The sequence below is a fragment of the Eumetopias jubatus genome, unplaced genomic scaffold, assembly GCF_037043125.1.
Source record: "Eumetopias jubatus isolate StellerSeaLion01/CBP00866 unplaced genomic scaffold, mEumJub1_p1.0 scaffold_12, whole genome shotgun sequence".
Taxonomy (NCBI): Eukaryota; Metazoa; Chordata; class Mammalia; order Carnivora; family Otariidae; genus Eumetopias; species Eumetopias jubatus.
This window is the reverse complement of record NW_028274818.1, coordinates 31,292,031-31,311,375: the sequence shown is the minus strand read 5'-3', so window position 1 is coordinate 31,311,375 and position 19,345 is coordinate 31,292,031. Positions and strand designations below refer to the sequence as shown.

Here is a 19,345-nt window from a genome sequence, read left to right as displayed (position 1 = left end):
GCAGGGGCTGATAGACACAGAAACCACCCTATTTGCCCTCATGAAGAAATCCTTCCTCTCCAAGTGGCTAATTCCACTAATGAAAAATTGATTAGGATTAATTAACTTAAGTAAAATGGTAAAAGCCACTCCTAAACCGTAAACCGGCACTGAGATTACCTACACAAGGGAGTCATAGTTTTCACATGAAGGAGGAAGGGAGGGGACTCGGGGAGGGATCATGGGGGCCGCAGAAGAGCAGGACAAGGGACTCCGGGGCATGGAGTGGGGTGAAGAGAACAAGCTCGTGAAAGAGAAGTAGGGAAGAATATGGAAGGAGGCAAAAGACAAACCCGTTGATTTTTAAAACGTGGCAGAGGACCAGTTCTGTGTCAAAATTTTTTATTTATATATTTATTTATTTTTTATTTTTTAAGATTTTATTTATTTATTTGACAGAGAGAGAGACACAGCAAGAGAGGGAACACAAGCAGGGGGAGTGGGAGAGGGAGAAGCAGGCTTCCCGCGGAGCAGGGAGCCCGATGCGGGGCTCGATCCCAGGACCCTGGGACCATGACCTGAGCCGAAGCAGACGCTCAACGACTGAGCCATCCAGGAGCCCCTAAACTTTTTTTTTTAAAGAAAAAAAAAAAACCTTCCTGCTCTTCTCCTTGTTCTGTTGGAGCCCTTCTATGGGGATCCAGAACTGAAGAACTGATGTTTATATCACTCATTCTGCTCTATGGGTTAGTGAAATGGGAGGATGGGTTGTGTAGACCAAGCTGAGAACCCAAACTCAAATTTTTGGAAGATGCTTTTTCAATTCTAATGGATGTGGATGTGAAGTTATGGACTGTTCTGGGTTTGTAATTGGAGGATGCCTGCACGATGGCCTTGAAACCATTTTCAGCATGTGCATACATGTTTTACTCTGCTCAAATACTGAGAATCTTACTGCAAATGCAAGGCTAATCTCCTATCATTGAACTGAGGACCCCAGGGATCATGACAGGGAAATAACCAACCAAGCTTAAATAGAGCCTCGTTAGTATTTCTTTTTGTTTTTGCCATGACAACTACCAGAGTGCTAGTCATGTAATAGGCATCCAATGCATACATATTGATTGCTTGTGCTGTAATTCTGGTGTGATATCTGCAAGAAGATGTCACATGCATGAGGTGCTTTGAAGCTTGAGAGTGAACGGTCCTAACCAAATACATTGTGCCGTTTCTTCAGCAACGACAGCTGATTCTATACCAATTGGCTTAGATGTGCTTTTTCCTGGCAAGGGCAGTCTACACAATGGAAGTCGAATTGTAACCTTCAGCTGGAAAGGAAGCGCCCTGAGCTCAGCAACTGCACAGGCAGAGAAGCCCACTCAGCTTTGATTTAAGAAAAGTAGACCTAAGCACCTGCACCCAGAAATCCGCCCCTCCCCAGAGAGGTGCACCCCATGCGAGGCTTTCACACATAGCAGGCCTGGCTTCCTCTTCTGCCAACCTTAACACAGCCTTTTACACCCAGAGTTCCACTCCCGTCTCTGTGGTGTCAGCACCAGCAAGCCAGTCCCCCACTCTATCGCCATGGTGCATTCTCACTACCACCCAAGGCATGCCTCAGCTGGGGAGTTTGGCTTCCCTGAGTTGTGCAAGCTGGCTCCTCAAGTTCCAAAGACTTTTAAATTTGTGCTCCGAAGAGAGAACTGCATAGGTTTTGAGTTGTCTGACGATAAACTTACCTCTTCCACAAAGCTTGCTGTTTTTAATTCAGTTTTGCAGAACACATAGAACAAAGTGCCTGATTGTTGCTTGGCCTTAGCTTCAATAATCTGTTTATGTTGACTGTCTGGCCATTGCCCTTGGGTGGCAGAAATGGATGACAGTGATGATGGCCTTTCTGATTGCAGGCTTCCCAGGAGAGTGGATTATACCCAGCATCTTCCGCGTAGACACAGCTTTCACACCAGTAGCCACCCTCAGCCCTGCACACAGCAGCTCTGCTGCCTTACCCTCTCTCATCTCCAACACCACCGCCAATGATAACGCCTCAGGTTTGACCAGGATGCTCTAGGTGTCGTAGGTTATGGATAACGAGATGGAGACTTGAAACTACCAGGATGCTCTAGGTGTCGTAGGTTATGGATAACGAGATGGAGACTTGAAACTTTAATGCAGCTCTTTTACTTCATACCAAATATTATTTGCAGGTGTCCTGTTTTACAAAGTTTCATTATCTTGATACTAAATTAGACAAAATAAACTTGCCGGTAAGCTTTTTTTTCTGGGCATACTTTATTTTGTTATTCATAGTATGAATGTTGGTGGCAAAGAAGAGAGATAATAGACTTTAGTGTCATATAGCCGGATCAAATCCAGCCTCCTTAACTTTCTGGCTGACTTTAGCACAAGCCACTAATAATTTGTGTGTGTCAGTTTTCCCTTCTGTAAAACTGGATATTATAATATTCATTTTATAGGATTGATGTGAGAACTGAGTGTGTAAAAAAGGCTGATAGGCAGTGAATACTAAAAAAGAGTAAGTGGTATCTTTATTAGTAATTAAAATAAGGAAGCCATAATTGAAGGAGAAAAGAGTAGTTTGACCATCAGGTAAGAATTACACCAAGGAATGAATAGTTTCTCTCAACTTATTTAATGTCATGCTCTAATTATTTGAACTATTGCTTATCTTCAAGGGCCATTTGTAGATAAAGCTTTGATTCACTTTTTTATTTTGAAAATGAGCAAGTGTTAATTCCAATGAGGTCTCCTGTAGTAAAGATTGGGTTGGGAAAGTATCTTTGCTGAAGAGTTTTTCCTTTGCCCTTTATTATGACAAACTCATTAACTTTTATTCTCTGTTCATTTCCTTGCAGATGTGACTCTTACGTCCGCTTCACCTGCAACAAACATTACCCATAAAACTGCTCCCACAGCAATAGGTGACAATCTTACCTTTAGCCATGAAGTCATACCATGTACCTGGGATGTGCTCATAGAAGGGTCTTCCATTTGCTCTACATGGGGCTCCTTTTTTTGAGAAGTTCAACTGAGTATTCTAGTCATGGGGGCTGTGGAATAGCAGTTAGTCTTAAAACCCTTATTTTAGCAAGGCAACAATTGGTGAGATCAGGGCACAATGTTACTGTCATAACCTATCATGTCATTATAGCACCCCCCTGCTCTCCTAATTTTGCACTTTATGCAAATGCATAGAAAAATAATCAAATATACTAGGACTTCTTTCTCTAAGAGTGGTTTTAGGTATTCATATAAAAAAGGAACTAGTCTATCAATGGGATTCTCCATTCCAAGTGGTGAATAGCAGAGGATTTATTGTAGAGCCCCAGTCATGCAACATGGAGCATGGAAGCAAAAGCAAGGGGCCTCTAGGGAATGAACAGAGCAATTGGCAGTGTCAGGCAGCGGGTCGGCCATGGCAGAGCCTGCAAGCCCACTCTTCTTTCCCCAATTCTTCCAACTCAAAGACCAGATTAGCAGAGATCTCTTCGCTTTCACAGAGCACATTTCCACTCATTCTTCAGTTAATGCTTCACCCAAGATATGTTTCAATTCATTGAAAGAGCCATTAATTACTCTGGATCCAGTATATGTGCAAAGAACTTAACAAAAATTAAACTAGGGAATGAAGCAGCTTTTGCCTGTTTTCTGATGTTTTTAAACAAAGGTGTATATATACTGAACCCTCTCGAGGTTATAATTATATAATCTATTTTGAGATTAATCAAGGGGATGAGGACCTTTTAAATGTTTTTGGCTGCGTGTAGAGTTAGCCATGTCACCACACCATAATCAAATGGGTGCTCAAAAATGCCAATATTATTATTATCACAATCATGTTTTTTGGGTAAATTCATGAAAATGTTTTATAGAACTAGCTCATTAGTTTATAACATTTGAAGTTTTGAGATTAAAACATTGTACTAGGCACTGTGAACCCTGCATTGTCTGTTAAACCTAACTCATAGACTTCACAATTTATGAAGTTGAAGCATTGTAAAACCACCTTTTCCCAAAATGACTATAGCAGAGATATTGTAAATGAAATTTTAATAATTTGCACTCTTTTTTTTTTCTATTATAGTTCCTACTACACCTAAGCAATCATGTGGTAAGTTTGTTTATCTAGAGGGAGCATATATCACTTTAGAATATTGTTTGAATTATTTCCTTCTTCGTTCTAAGCTTCAAGACCCACTAGCAAGCTATACTCACTGGCTCTCATTTCCCAGTAATGATTAGTTCCAAATCTTAAGAGCCAGTGTCCTTCAGGAGCAAGAAGATTTGATGTCATATTCAGACCTAGTTTTGAGCATCAGGATTAGTAATTACTAGCTGAACAACTTTGGTGAAGCCACTGAACTTCCGTTTGGGTGTGCATGAAATGGAAAATAGCAAGTTTGCTTTGGGGTTGCAGAGGGTGAGGATTCAGTGTAATGATACATGTGAAATGTGGAGAACACCTTCAAGGCTTGTGAAGAAAAAGAATCTGTTTTTGTCTCTGCCTCTCTGTCTTTCTGTCTTGTCAGGGTTTTGGCTCAAAGCAGGTGCTTGAGAGCAGTTTGTGCAACCCTTTTCCCATTTTCCTACTCTCTTCTCAATGAAGTCTTCCGTGGCGGGGGCTTCACCCTCCATATTGTTTGTGAATCTCATCGCTGAAGTCTCTGCCTTCGGTAGCTCCCCATACATTTAATGTAAAGATCAGCCTTCATATGTTTGCTTAATTAATATGGTATTTTATGATCATATTTCTCCTATATTATTGCCTCCGTACACTCTTCACTTAACCAATATGAAATTACTTACAGTTTTCTAAACACATAGTGGTTACATAATGTCTCTGTGTTCTCTCCTGCTCTTCTTCCTCTACGCTTAGAATTCCACCTCACCTTCATCCAGCGCACCCCCTCCCACCATCTCTTTTCCTATGTCCTGCTCATATTTTAAAACACAAACTGAGTCACCCGCCTCCTCTGGAGTCACCCCATCTCCTATGCCTGCAATCTGAATAAATTTCTCCCCACCCTACTCCCATATTATTTTGTGCATAATCTTGTTTTAGGTGTTTGCATGTCTTCTGCAACTCATGTCTATGTTTGTCTCCATGTTAGGACTCTACGTTTCTCAGAACTGATCATTTGTATTCCTAGGGCTTGGGACAATGTCTTAAAGATAATAAGGGCTTAATAATTGTTCATTGGATTAAAAATGAGTGAATAAATTAGCATTTGTGGAAAACATATTTTTACCAGTCAACGGAATTTGTTTAAATAAAGGAGAGAATGTGAGATGTCACTAAGGGGAGGTCCTTAGGAGGGTTTATTATTGATAATTTTACCTAGGTAAAGGAGTAATGAGGCCTGTGGTCCCTGAATTAATGTTCCACATATTTGGAGAAACAGGTAATCAAGAACTGCATTTTAGAAAGAAAAGGAAATGATAAAGCAAGGAGAAGAAACTTGTCAGATGCTTCATTCATTTGTGCATCAATTCAACAAGTAATTCAAACAATTGAGCCCCTACTAATGACAGGTTTTACTCAAAAACTTGGATTTATGTTGATGCTCAAAGTAAACTGGACTTTGCTGTCATAGAATGAATATACAGTTCAGTCAGGAAGACAGACATTAATCTGTTAATCACCCAAGTATAAACTTAAAAGCTGATGTCCTTGATAGGCAGGGATATAAAGAGAATTTTGAAAAATAATTATGGACACACCTGATGTGTTTCCTCTCTTTTTCATGTTTCTGGGGATACTTTGTTAAATATTTGATATTTTTGAAAATCTATATTAAGGTGCTTGCATTTGATGTAGGTTTATTTGTTCTGAAATTTTTAAAAAGATAATCCTCACTTTTATTTTCTTTCAGATGAGAAGTATGCACATTTCCCTGTGAAATATCAGTATGATAATGAAACTAAGTCATTTAAGGCAAAACTAAATGTTAGTGTTTATGTGAATTGTGAAAATGACACATGTCTAAAGAATGAGATCCACGGCCTACCAGAATGTGCAAATACTAATGTTACTATAAGTCATAATTCATGTCATACTCCAAATAAAATTTTAAACTTGGAGGTGCCACCAGGTAAATATAAATTGGTTTCTATTTGTATATTTATAAAACAGTACAATTCTATGTGTCTTGCGTGCTAGGGGTTGCAGGAATCTGTCAGGTAAGTGAGCAGGGATGAGGGAAAGGAAGTCGGCAGGACTCAAGTGGGTGAACTTTCTGCTCTCCTAACCCAGTGAGTTTAGGAACTCTTATAAACCGTCTTAATTCTTTTCCCCTCCCTACACTCCATCTACACAGTGTGTTGTGTAGATTAAGTTTTATTTATCCCTCTGTGGATGAGCGATTATCCACAAGCTTTCTTTCCCCCCATTTAATTCAAGTCATTAAATATATATGTGCACATATTTATCCTTCTAAATACAGTTGTGTCTGGAGTATATTGGGGGAAAACACAAAGTCAAGGATTTGATGGTTGTGGAAGGAACAAAAATACTTTCACATAAAAAAAGAGATTATGATCATTTTAAGGTGATCAAGCCGGTTTTGCCAGCTAAGCTCCTGCTGGGAAGAAGGGACCAGGGTATCAAGCCCACTCCACTAAAGCATATCTTTATAAAATGCATTTTGGCAAAGAGATTCAGGAACTGTAAATATTTTGACTATCTCACATCACATAATAATTCAAGAACATTGATTTGTTAACATCTCAATAGGTTAAAGTTTGCTTTCATATCTTGGTTATTGTAAATAATGCTGCTTTAAACATAGGGGTGCATGTATCCTTTTGAATTAATATTCTTGTATTCTTTGGGTGAATATCTAGCAGTGAGATTGCTGGATCATAGGGTAGTTCTATTTTTAACTTCTTGAGGAACCACCATACTGTTTTCCACAGTGGCTGCACCAGTTTGTATCCCCACCAACAGTGCACAAGGGGACTTTTTCCTCCACATCCTCACCAACATCTGTTGTTTCTTGTGTTGTTGATTTTAGCCATTCTGACAGGTGTGATGTGATAGCTCATGTAGTTTTGATTCGCATTTCCCTGATGGTCAGTGATGATGAGCGTCTTTCCATGTGTCTGTTGGCCATCCGCATGTCTTCTTTGGAGAAATGTCTGTTCATGCCTTCTGCCCGACTATTTGTTTTTTGGGTGTTGATTTGTATAAGTTCTTTATATATTTTGGATACGAACCCTTTATTGGATTTCTCATTTGCAACAACATAGATGTAGCTAGAGAATATAATGCTAAATGAAATAGTTAAAGACAAATACTATATGACTTCACTCATGTATGGAATTTAAGAAACAAAACAAACAAAGGGAAAAAATAGGAGAGAGAGAGACAGAAAGCAAGAAACAGACTCTTTTTTTTTTAGGATTTTATTTATTTATTTGACAGAGAGAGACACAGCAAGAGAGGGAACACAAGCAGGGGGAATGGGAGAGGGAGAAGCAGGCTTCCCGCTGAGCAGGGAGCGGGGCTCCATCCCAAGACCCTGGAATCATGACCTGAGTTGAAGGCAGACGCTTAACAACTGAGCCACCCAGGTGCCCCAAGAAACAGACTCTTAACTATAGAGAACAAACTGATGGTGACCAGAGGGGAAGGGGATTAAAAAGGTGATGCGGATTAAGGAGTGCACTTGTTATTGTAGGGAATTTTTGAATTGCTAAATAAAATAAAATAAAATAAAATAAAATAAAATAAAATAAAATAAAAACTTAAAAATACATAGGTTAAAGATTGATTTTTTTGAAAAATTACTGAAATAAATTATCAATTAGGAACAGAAAATGACAATGTAAAAAACACATTCTCCAAGACAGAACCTCCTATATTTTGTGTAATAATCATTTAATAAAAAACATCAAGAGTAAATAAAAAAATTGAAGATATAAGAAAAAGAATGAAGTGAGTGTGTTAAAATGTGCAAAAAATGCAACTTCACCTAGACATTTGCTTGGGTCCCATTTTTTAAAGGTAGGATAAATTCTAAATAAAATGCTGCCAAAATGTGTGAAGTTAAAAAGAATAAGCTAAATAATTGAGACATGCAAAACCCTGAATTATTGGACTTTGCCAAAAGCACTCTAAATGCTTTCCAAAGACTATATCATGAATATAATGTCGGTCACTTTAATCGAGCATATGGCACACATTATGAAACATTAATCATCTATTTTTATATCTTCTTTTTGACAGGTCCTGAAGGCTTTAATTTGAAAGATTGTACAGAGGCTGATAAAGCAAATACTTCTATTTGTTTAAAAGTAGAAGAAAAAAACTTTACTTGTGATAAAAATAAAATTAGATACATATTTCAATGTGGTAAGAATATAGCTTTGATTAAAGTATTTTTATGATAGAAAATTGTTCTAGATGTAACTAATCCCTCTTTCCTTCCTTTCTTCCCTCCCTTCTATCCCTTCCCTTCTTTATTTCTTTCCTTCTTTCTCCCCCTCTCCTCTCCCTACCACTGTCTCCCTTCCCCTCCCCTTCCCCTCTTTTGGTCCATGGTATATTTGGAGTCAAAACATTGTATTCTTTATACCACTCAAATTGATAAAATAGACAAATACTTTCCTTAAAAAATAATCTTTGAAACAGTAACAGTCAATTAATTTACAAGAATTTTCTTGGCAATTGTTATACACAAGATATCGTTGAAGGGATTATCAGAGAAGGTTGTTATAGAAAAATTATGATACACATACTGTTAGAATAAAAGCAAACATAAGATCATATTACTCAAGAGTTTATGTGGTCAGCCCTCCATCAACAAAATTCATAGACAACCTCAAGAACACTTACATGAAAGTGGGAAAAGTGCAGTAAGTGCTAGGCACTTGAGTTTGGGTTCATATGGGGGGCAATAATTGAGATACCGGTTCTTTTTAATAATTAATGACTTAATGAATTTTTACTTCTTTTTATTTGAATTTATTAAGGTGGAAGTTCCTTCTTTGGTATAAAGCCATCTGCTAAGCCATATTTGGCAAAACACACACACACACACACACACACACACACACAAAGGATGCAATGTGACACCGGTTGTAATCATCATGTTATAAAGAAGATTCATGGCTGTGATATAAATAGTATGAGGAAAGCAAGAACAAACTGATGATGAACTGATGGTAAAACGATGATGTATCTAAAATATTTGTTAGGCAAAAGCTAACTCAGGTTCAATCTCAGTTTCTGAACAGAGAACTCCTTCCATCAGTTATATTAGAGACACTCTTAAATTCAGTTAGACTTTTTAATATTTTCTTTAAAATGGAGTATGGCAATGATAGTAGTTTTTTGTAGTATCACTTACTTATTATTTACTATTAGATATTAAATGATTATAGATATGAAATCTAAAGAGAAAGTTAAATGTGATATAGTGTATTCATATACTGATATATGATACTTATGTCTTTCAGGTAATTGTACTGAAGATAATAAGAAAGAAGTTAATTGTGAACACTTTTCACCTAACCAAAGTTATTCCTGTAGTTTACAAGCATTCTATGGTGGCCATATGTTTTTGCACATAAATAAAACTGTTCAAACAGATATTGGAAGTGAGTATATTACTTATATGTGTATGTAAAATTTCTTCTTATGTTCTTACAATTCTTTGAGAATCACAGAAAATGATGCTGTAGATTTGGAGAAAGGGTTTCAGAAATTAGATATGTATCAGTTTGTAAAGTAGAATTTCAAAATGAATGACTGAAGATCCAAACCTTTGTCAAGTTTTTGTGTGTTTGTTTTGTTTTTGTTTTTGTTTTTGTTTTTTTCAACTGCAAATTGTAGGCCCTTGTGAGCGTATGGTGCAAACAAAACCAAGATGGATGATCCGGTTTGTTCACGCATTTCCCGTTTTCTCCTGAGCACCATTCCTTTCTTGGTGGGCTACTGCACCCCCTGCCCCTCTATCAAACCGTGCCTTTCATAGAAGTGAGCACAAGGCTATTAAAACACAGCAGCAAATCTAAATATTGGTGGCAAGATAATAGTTAGCGTGACTAAAATGCCAGCAATATAAATAATAAAAAGACTATAATAGCTAAGAACAGTTGGAAAATACCGTTCTGGAAAATAATAGCATTTGGGAGCTGGAGGGAAGAAGGAAGGGAACAGTGCTAGAATTCCACTCTTATTCGGTGGAAGTATGGAGATTCCAATGAAATGTAGAATCTGCTAGGAAAAAAATATGGTGATTATGTGTATGACAATTTATGAGTACCCACCGAAGAAAGACAGGAGAGGAGGAAAAGGTAGTGGAGAAAAGGTGGAAGAAGAAGCAGAGGGAGAAGAAAGAGGAGGAAGAAGAGGAGGAAAAGAGAGAGAGAGATTGAGAGAGAAAGAGAATGAGAGAGAGAGAGAGAACGAGAGAGGGAGAGAGAAGGAGAAGATGGAAGAGGAGGAAGTGGCAGGGAGGGAAAGAGAAAGGGAGAGAAGAAATACTAGTAGAAAGCAATAGGTGACATAGCAGAAATATGTCACACAATACATCAAAAGTCGCCATCAATGCAAATGGCCTCAGTTTACCTTTTGAAACACAGATACTCAGATTTGAGCAAAGACACATTGTGGAGGAATTTCATAGTCTGAAGGAAGACCAAGTGATATTTTAGGAGAAATTTTATCATTTTGCTGTATGCTGAGTGACAATCAATGGAGAGTGCTTGTAAGAACCAAAACAATAAATGCAAAAATGGTAGAAGGGAGAACATCACTAAGTTTAGAGTACCAAGTTATTGAAAGAAGGAAGAAAATTATACTAAGAATTTATTCACAAACTTAAAGGCTTGTTTTTGTTTAAAAGAATAATAAAATAGACCTCTAGCAAAAAATGAAACCCCCCATTGATTTAAAAAATTCTAAAAGTAGACTTTTAACAAATTATAAAACAACTTTGCATCCAATATGAAAAGTTAGATAAGATGAATAATTTTTTAGAAATTATGAATTATGAAAATTTACCTGGGAGGCATTAGAAAATTGGAATTAAACTTATAGTCCAATGTCTCTCTACTCATTTCACACTCACCATCTGCTTCCCCCACCTGTCCTTAAGAAAATATGAAGACAAATTTGCCACATGTTCAAAGAATGGATAGTTTCTATCTTATCCAAACTACTCAACAGGATAGAAGACATGGAAATCTATCAACTCATTTTGGTTATTCTTAGGGTTTAGGATAGGCTTAGGGTTAATGTTCAGTGGATTTGCAACTTGAGTAAAACTGAGGCAACTATAGGTCAATCTCTCCTGTGAACACAGATACTAAATAGTAAATTAAGTGTTAGCAAAGTGGATCCTTCAGTGTATTAAAAATATATAATCACCAAAAAAGATATACAAATGGCAAATAAGAATATGAAAAGATGCTCTACTTCCTATGCCATCAGGGAAATTCAAACAAAAACAAGAATGAGATACACTACATGTCTATTAGAATGTCCAGAAGCTGAAACACTCACAACATCAAATATTTGCAACATGTGGAATGATGTTGCCATCCAAAATGAAATCATTCATTACTGGTAAGAATGCAAAGTGGTACAGCCACTCTGGAAGACATCTTGGTGGTTTCTGCAAAACAAAACATACTATTTCCATACAATCCACACTCCTTGGAATTTACTCAAAGGAGTTGAAAAGTTATGTCCACACAAAAACTTGTTCAGGGATGTTTATAGCAGCTTTATTCATAATTGCCAAAACTCGGAGGCAACCAAGATGTCCTTTGGTAGGTGAATGGGTAAACTATAGTAGAACCAAACAATGGAATATTATTCAGCACTAGAGAGAAATGAGTTGTCAAGCCACGGGAAGACACGAAAGAACTTTAAATGCATATTACTAAGTGAAAGAAGCCAATCTGGAAAGACTACCTATTGTATGGTTCCAACTATATGATATTCTGAAAAAAGCAAAACTATGGAAGCAGTAAAAAGATCAGTGGCTGCATGATACCATACTCTGCATGATACCGTAATAATGGGTACATGTCATATGATACATTTGCTCAAACCCACAGAATATATGACACCAAGAATGAGCCCTAATATGAACTTTGGGTTTGGAGATTGTGATGTGTCAGTTGTTAATTCACCAACTTTGTGATTCACCCATTTAAAGTATATAATTCAGTGTTTTAAAAATATATTAAGTCTATATTAAGAGTTGTGCAATCACCTCCAGAATCAACTTTAGAACTTTAGAATATTTTTATCACACCGAAAAGAAACCCCATATCTGTTAGCATTCGGTCCCCATTTCCCTCCTACTTTCCACACCTACACAACTACCAATCTACTTCCTCTCCAATGGATTTGCCTAGTCCAGATATTTCATATAAATGGAATCGTATAATATGTTGTCTCTTGTGACTGGTTTCTTTCACTTAGCATAATGTTTTCAGGGTGCTTCCATGTTGTAAAATGTATCAATACTTCAGTTCTTTTATTGCCTGATAATCCACTATATGAATATGCCTTATTTTGTTTGTTCATTCATCAGTTGATTAGGTTGTTTCTATTTTTTGGTTATTAGAATAATGCTGCTATGAACATTCATTTACAAGTTTTGTATAGACCTGTGTTTCATTACTCTTGTGTTCACGCCTAGGGTTGGATTTCGGGATCATATGACAACCTTATGTTCTGAATTTTGAAGAACTGCCAATCTGTTTTCCAAAGTGGTCGTATCACTTTACATTCCATGAACAATGCGTGAGGGTTCTAATTTATCCACATCTTCGCCAACACTCATTATTGTCTCTCTTTTTTATTATAGTCATCCCAGTGGATATAAAGTGGTATCTCATTGTGATTTGGATTAATGACTAATGATTTTGAGCATGGCTTCAGGTGTTTATTGGCCATTTGTATATCTTTTATCTATTCAAATCCTTTGCTAATTTAAAAAAATTTTTATTAAGTTATAAGAGTTCTTTATATGTTCTAGACACAAGTCCCTTGTCAGACGTATGATTTGCAAATATCTTTTTCCATTCTGTGGGTTGTCATTTCACTTTGTTGATAACTTTTGAAACTTATAAGATTTTAATTTTGATGAAGTCCAAGTTATCAATTTTTACTCTTTTGCTTATGGTTTGGTGTCACCCTTAAAACTCATTGCCAGGGGTACCTGGGTGGCTCAGTCATTGAGCGTCATTGGCTGAGTCATTGGCTCAGGTCATGATCCTGGGGTCCTGGGATCAAGCCCCGCATTGGGCTCCCTGCTCAGCCGCAAGCCGGCTTCTCACTCTCCCACTCCCCCTGCTTGTATTCCCTCTCTTGCTGTGTCTCTGTCAAATAAATAAAATCTTAAAAAAAATAAAATAAAACTCATTGCCAAATCCAAAGTCATGCAGATTTATTCCTATGTTTTCTTCTAATAGTTTTATAGTTTTATCTCCTAAATGTAACACTATTAATCCACTTTGAGTTAATATTTGTATATGATGTGAGGTTAGAGTTCAGTTTCATACTTTTGATATGGCTATCCACTTGTCCTAGGACCATTTGCTGAAAAGACTATCTTTTCCCCATTGAATATTCTTGCCACCCTTGTCAAAAGTTAACCGTAACGATGGGCTTATTTCTGGACTCTAAGCTTTATTCCATTGATCTACATATCTATCCTTATGCTAGTATCACTGTTAATTACTGTTGCTTTATATAAATTTTGAAATCAGAAATTGTGATTCCTTCAACTTTGTTCTTCAAAATTGTTTTGGTTATTCAAGTTTCCATGAAATTACACGTGAAGTTTAGGATCAACTTGTCAATTTCTATAAATAAGCCAGTCAGAATTCTGATAGGGGTTGCATTAAACCTGTATAAATCAATTTAGGGAGTAATGCCATCTCAAAAATGTTAGTCTTCCAGTCCATGAATGTGCGGTGTCTTCCCATTAATTTAAGTCTTCTTTAATGTATTAAACTTTTTTTTGTAGTTTCCAGTACATAAGTTTTGAACCTCTTTTGTTAAATTTACTTCTAGTTTTATATTTATTCTTGCTTATATGGTAATATTTTCTTAATTTAATTTTCAGATTGTTTATTGCTAGTATATAGACATACTATTTACTTTCTGTGTTGATCTTGTAGTCAGCCACATTACTGAACTTGTTTATTAAGGATAATATCACAGAACTTTTGATAGACCATACTAGAATGATTCTAAATGTTATTTGGAAGGGTTAGCTAAGGATTAAGGGAACTGCCTCAGTATGACTCCTGATTACTCTCCAAAACAAAATCACAAGAAGAAAAATAAAACTACATTAAAATTATGTCCCCAGCACACCTAAAAAAATGTGATATTTTTTGAATATTAAGTACTAAAATTATTGCAATCTTTATAAATCAATGTAACAAAATAGAAATCCTAGGAAATTTTTTATAAATAAAAATATACTTTATTTATAAAAAATATGGGAAAGGGTAGTTTTTTTCAACAAACGATCCAGGTATCCCTATAGAAGAAAAAATGAACATCAGTCTTTACCTCTCAACAAACACAAAAATTAACTCAAAGTGGATTGCAGACCTAAACACTAAAGTTAAAACTATAAAATGTCTAGACAAAGACATTAGGAAAAAAAAAACACCTTTGCTACTTTGGTGCAGGCAAATGATTTCTTAGGACACAAAAAGGAAGAATCATAAAGAAAAACTTTATGAATTAAACTTCATCAAAATTGAATGTTCTGCTCTTCAAATAAAGCCATTAAGGAAATAAAAAGCAATCAATCCATACATTATAGGAAAATATCCACAATTAATTTTTCAAAAAAAGAAGTTTCTCCAGAATATATAGAGAACTCTTCCAAATACAAAATAAGACACCAACTGACCAAATTAAAAATACTCAAACATTTTGAACATATGCTTCACAAAAGAAAATATGCAAATGGCCAATAAGCATGCGTAAAGATGCCCAATATCATGAGTCATCTGGGAAATGTAAATTAAAACAACTATGAGAGGATGATGACATTACACACCCGCTAAAATGGCTAACGTTAAAAAAGACTGACAATACTATTGGTGGAGAATGTAAGGTAATAACTTAGAAATTTTACTCCAGGTTATTTGCCAAAGAGAAAGAACATGTCACACAAAGACTTCTACACAACGATTCATAGCAGATTGAGTCATAGTAGCCAAAAGTCTGGAAACAACTCTTATGTCCCAACAACAGTTGAATGAATAGATAAAATGTGGTATATCCTTACAATGGAATACTACTCATGAAATAAAAGAACCAACTACTGACCCATGCAACAACATGAATGAACCTCTAGAACATTATATTGAGCGCCATATGCTAGACATAAAAAAAAAGTACTTACTATTTGATTTTATCTATGTGAAATGGGTGAATAAATGAATTTAACCTATAGTAAAAGAAAGCAGTTCAGAGGCTGTCTGGGATTGGTCAAGGGAGCTGAGTTGACTGGGACGTGGCACAGAAGAACTTTGTGGGGATGATAGAGATAGTCTAGGTCTTGACTGTGGTGGTGGTTATGTAGATGCATATATTTGTCAAAAGTCATACACTTTACCTCAAATTAGTGTGTCTTAATGTAAATTATACCTGAAAAATTTGATCTAGGCATTTATTATATTCTTCATCTCAAGTTATGATGACTAGTTACTGGAAGCTTCCAAATAATGACAGTTAAGTTTAGCAGTACTACCAATGACAGATTTTCAGCACAGTGAAAGCTAGAAATCCCAGGATAGCTGAACAATAATATATATGAGATGAAGAGGGTATTCTCAGAGGTCTTCAGGTCAGCAGACTCTCTCAGGTCCACGGTGCCACGTTAGAGTGACATTTCCTCTGTTAGGTGATCTCTAAAGAAAATTGAGTAAGACCAGATGTCTTTCTTTTAATTTCATGATTAATTCATAGTTAAAATATGGTTATTAATAATCATAATTATAATATGAAGAATGTTTTTATTCCATTTCTTATTTCTCATATTTTATATTCTTATTCTTTTAACAGGTCCAGGCTCACCTCAGAATTTTATGTGCAGTAATAAAAGTGCAAATGACATAGTGCTCACCTGGAAACCGCCTCAAGATTTTTTTCATAATTATTCTCTTTGCTATAAGAAAGATGCAGGTAATTTGTATAAGATTTAATTCCATTTCAGGAAAGATAAATCCCAAGAGTGGAAAGCACTGGAAATGTGGATTGAGCTAGTGAGCCACAGAGTGACTGTGATGGGCACCCTATATGCCTTGATTTTAGAATAGCTTCTACTCACTTTGGGCTCTCCAGCCTCTGATATGACTAAAAACTAGAACAGCCCCAATATTTGCTTGTCTTTCTTGATCTGTCTTAATTCTAATCTTTACACTCCAAGTCCTGGAGAAAGAAAATCTCTGGAAGATAATACTCATTATTATTTTCCAAATATTATGTGAGTTGTATGGTTCAAACTCATTATTCAGGCCCACAAAGAAACAAATACCTTCCAAAGCTTGCTCCAGGTGATATACACAAAATATTGTGTGAATAAAAGTGAACATGTACCCACTTAGCCATGGAAGCCAGTTTGATGGCAGATGGAATCTTGGAGCATAGTTCTAGTTAGACTTTGCAGAAATAAATGTTCAAAAAATGTGCTATGACCAGTTCAGCCATGAGCCCTCCAAATGAGAGGCTGTTTAAGAGAAAAAAAACATCTTCTGGATAGCTTAAAGTATCCAAAATGCTTGTAGAAAACTGTAAGCATTACTGGATCCTCTCCAAGCTGACTCAGCATGTGAGAGAGCCCACTTGCCAATCTTTTACTTGTAGCTTAAAGTAGGACTGAGCTGAATATCACACAGAATTCCATCTCTTTGTTTGATGGGAAAGAAACAGACATAAATTTAAAATTCTGAAATCACTTATTTTCAGCATGTTATTTTATATTTTGATAACGTTGTTCCTGCTGGTTGTTTGACTCTTAATAATGAAACTACTAAAGCAAAGTTAAATACACATGCATTTTCAAATTAGCGTAAGAGGATTCAAAGGCTGTGGAGAAAAATATATGCCATGTATTTGATGTTATGGTAATTTCAAAAGTTAGGTCTAAGGGAAAGGAAAAATGGAAATTACAGAGAAAACAGCAAGACAATTAGATACTTGCTGCTTCATCAGACACCTCTTGTATAAACTTCCTTGGTTTGGATTCTGTATGAACACATTGTTTGGCTTTCTTTTCTCTTCTCTGAATCTTCTACTCACTATTCCTTGCTGTATTCTTCCTTTTCTATACTCTCTACTACAAAGTATTTTGTATGGAAGAGTATATGGTGAAAATTTATGAGCAGTGTTTATTGCTCCTTTGTACTCTGTACAGCCTTTAAAAATGTCTATTTTAATAATCAGGTTAAGGAAGTTGTAATTATTAGCAGTCTGACAAGTTTTGTTTTGTTTTAGTTTTATTTTGTTTACAACTAGTATAGTTCCTTTTTATTTAGTGCTACCCAAATTTGTGGTTATCTAAATGTAACACTTGAGCAGGATTGGAGAGAAGAGGAGTGAGTTTGCCGATATCAGGTTATATGTGTCCTTCTATTTTACCTTTCATATTTTCCCCCCTTTCCCCCCAAATCAACTGCCCTAATCAGAAGGCTGTTCTGCTCTTCTATTCATCTCAAACATATGCCATGAGATCCTCTTCCATTTTATCAGGGAGTTGGTAGGATTTTAACATTGTTAAAATGATTCCTTTAACTTCTCTCATTATTTCAAGTAATGTTACTATTAAAAATCCTCAGGAATAAAGTCTACGAAGTACTATTGCAGTTTATATTACTTTTTAATTGGGTATTACATTTGATTTCATTATTTCATAATCTAACCATTTCAGTGTCTCTGAAAGCTAAGTACTGAAGGAGAAGGAAAATGTAGTTTCCTACATTTACTTAGTTTCCTGTTTGTTGGTCTTTTTATAATATTTTAAGATTTGTTAAACATTTCAATAATAACTCTGAAAAAAGAGGTGCATAAATGTATCCATAGTTCATATGATGCAACTGAGGATCACAGAACTTCTGATAAATGTTCAAATTCAACAGCTTGAACTATACTCTTTTGGCTACTGTGTTGTTCATGTTTTTAGCATGAGCTACTTTGAGAAACTGCAGTATTTTATATTAACTTAAGGATGCCAAGTGACAAGAAATTCCCCCAATAATGTGGAAGAGATGTCTATGCTTTGTTGCATCCGAAGTACTGTTTTTTTGAGAGACAGAGAGAAAAATAGAGAGAGAGAGAGAACAGGCGTGGAGGGGAAAAGAGAGAGGGAGAATCTCAAGCAGACGCCACGCTCAATGAGGAGCCCAACGCTGGGCTCAGTCTCAGGACCCTGAGAACCAGGTGCCCCCGAGTACTATTTTCCAAAAGTTACTGAAACCAGTGTGCCCCCTTCAAGACCACAATGATGTTGCTGGAAATTTTGTGTATTACCTTTTTTTTTTTTTAAGAAGAAAGCTGTTTTTTTTTTTTTTTTTCCTTCCAGCACAAAATTCTTTGGGGATCAACACATTTATACTATTTACCATAGTGTTCAACTAGGTACTTTAGAGTAGTCTGGGAAGTTGTTAATGGATTTTCTGAGGTATTTTTTTTTAAACAAAGAAGTGACAAGTGAGGAAACCAGTGTCTTTCTAACCCTTTCCAGTCAACATTCATGACTTGAAAGTTAGGTATGTCTCTGTTGCTCTAAGAAAAGACAAATGTGTTCCATACGGTTTGTACTTCTGCTGTCAGAGTCCTGAGAAAAAGTGTTCAAACACGTGGAGGAGGCAGAGATATTCACATAAAGTATTTTGGCATTTCAACCAAATCTTGAAACCCTTTGCAATTGGAAATGAACATTCTGAGCCACCTTTCTAAGCACTGAAAACTTTAATCCCCAAACAGCAGTATCTTTTGAACAAGCATTCTTCAAAATTAAATTAACAATTTGACTTTTGTCAAATTAGCTAAGATAAAAGCTTCACAGAACTACATAAATCAATCATTTTGAAACAGAATGGTTGTCAGGTTACATATGCAAACATACAAAATTAGGTCACTGAATGGAAGCCAGAGTGACCCTGAGAATAGCATCTTGATGCTTGGATTTTAACTGGTATTGTTCTGGCAGTCAGATACCATACAAGGAGTGAGCAGAAGCCTTGAATGAGGGGTGGGGGAGAGTTATGCCCCTCTCTCGAGCTCACACCTTTCCTGCCCTCAAAGAGAATTCTCACTGGGCACGGAGTAGAACTAAGCTAGCAGGTATAAATCAAT

The 19,345-nt window shown here is 36.2% G+C and overlaps 1 protein-coding gene across 7 annotated transcripts in view; it reads left to right on the top strand.

Annotated features, from left to right (window-relative positions):
- The window catches only part of PTPRC (protein tyrosine phosphatase receptor type C), a 127,314-nt gene that overhangs the window by 62,322 nt on the left and 45,647 nt on the right, over positions 1-19,345 (top strand). For 3 of the 7 annotated variants that reach the window (XM_028120307.2, XM_028120304.2, XM_028120303.2), the window contains 7 exons: positions 1,887-2,030; positions 2,856-2,921; positions 4,085-4,111; positions 5,874-6,092; positions 8,228-8,353; positions 9,460-9,600; positions 16,055-16,174. In XM_028120307.2, the coding sequence (XP_027976108.1) occupies positions 1,887-2,030; positions 2,856-2,921; positions 4,085-4,111; positions 5,874-6,092; positions 8,228-8,353; positions 9,460-9,600; positions 16,055-16,174 (843 nt within the window). The remainder of the gene's footprint in view (positions 1-1,886; positions 2,031-2,855; positions 2,922-4,084; positions 4,112-5,873; positions 6,093-8,227; positions 8,354-9,459; positions 9,601-16,054; positions 16,175-19,345) is intronic. The other 4 variants (XM_028120309.2, XM_028120306.2, XM_028120305.2 and 1 more) reach the window with 2 other exon arrangements.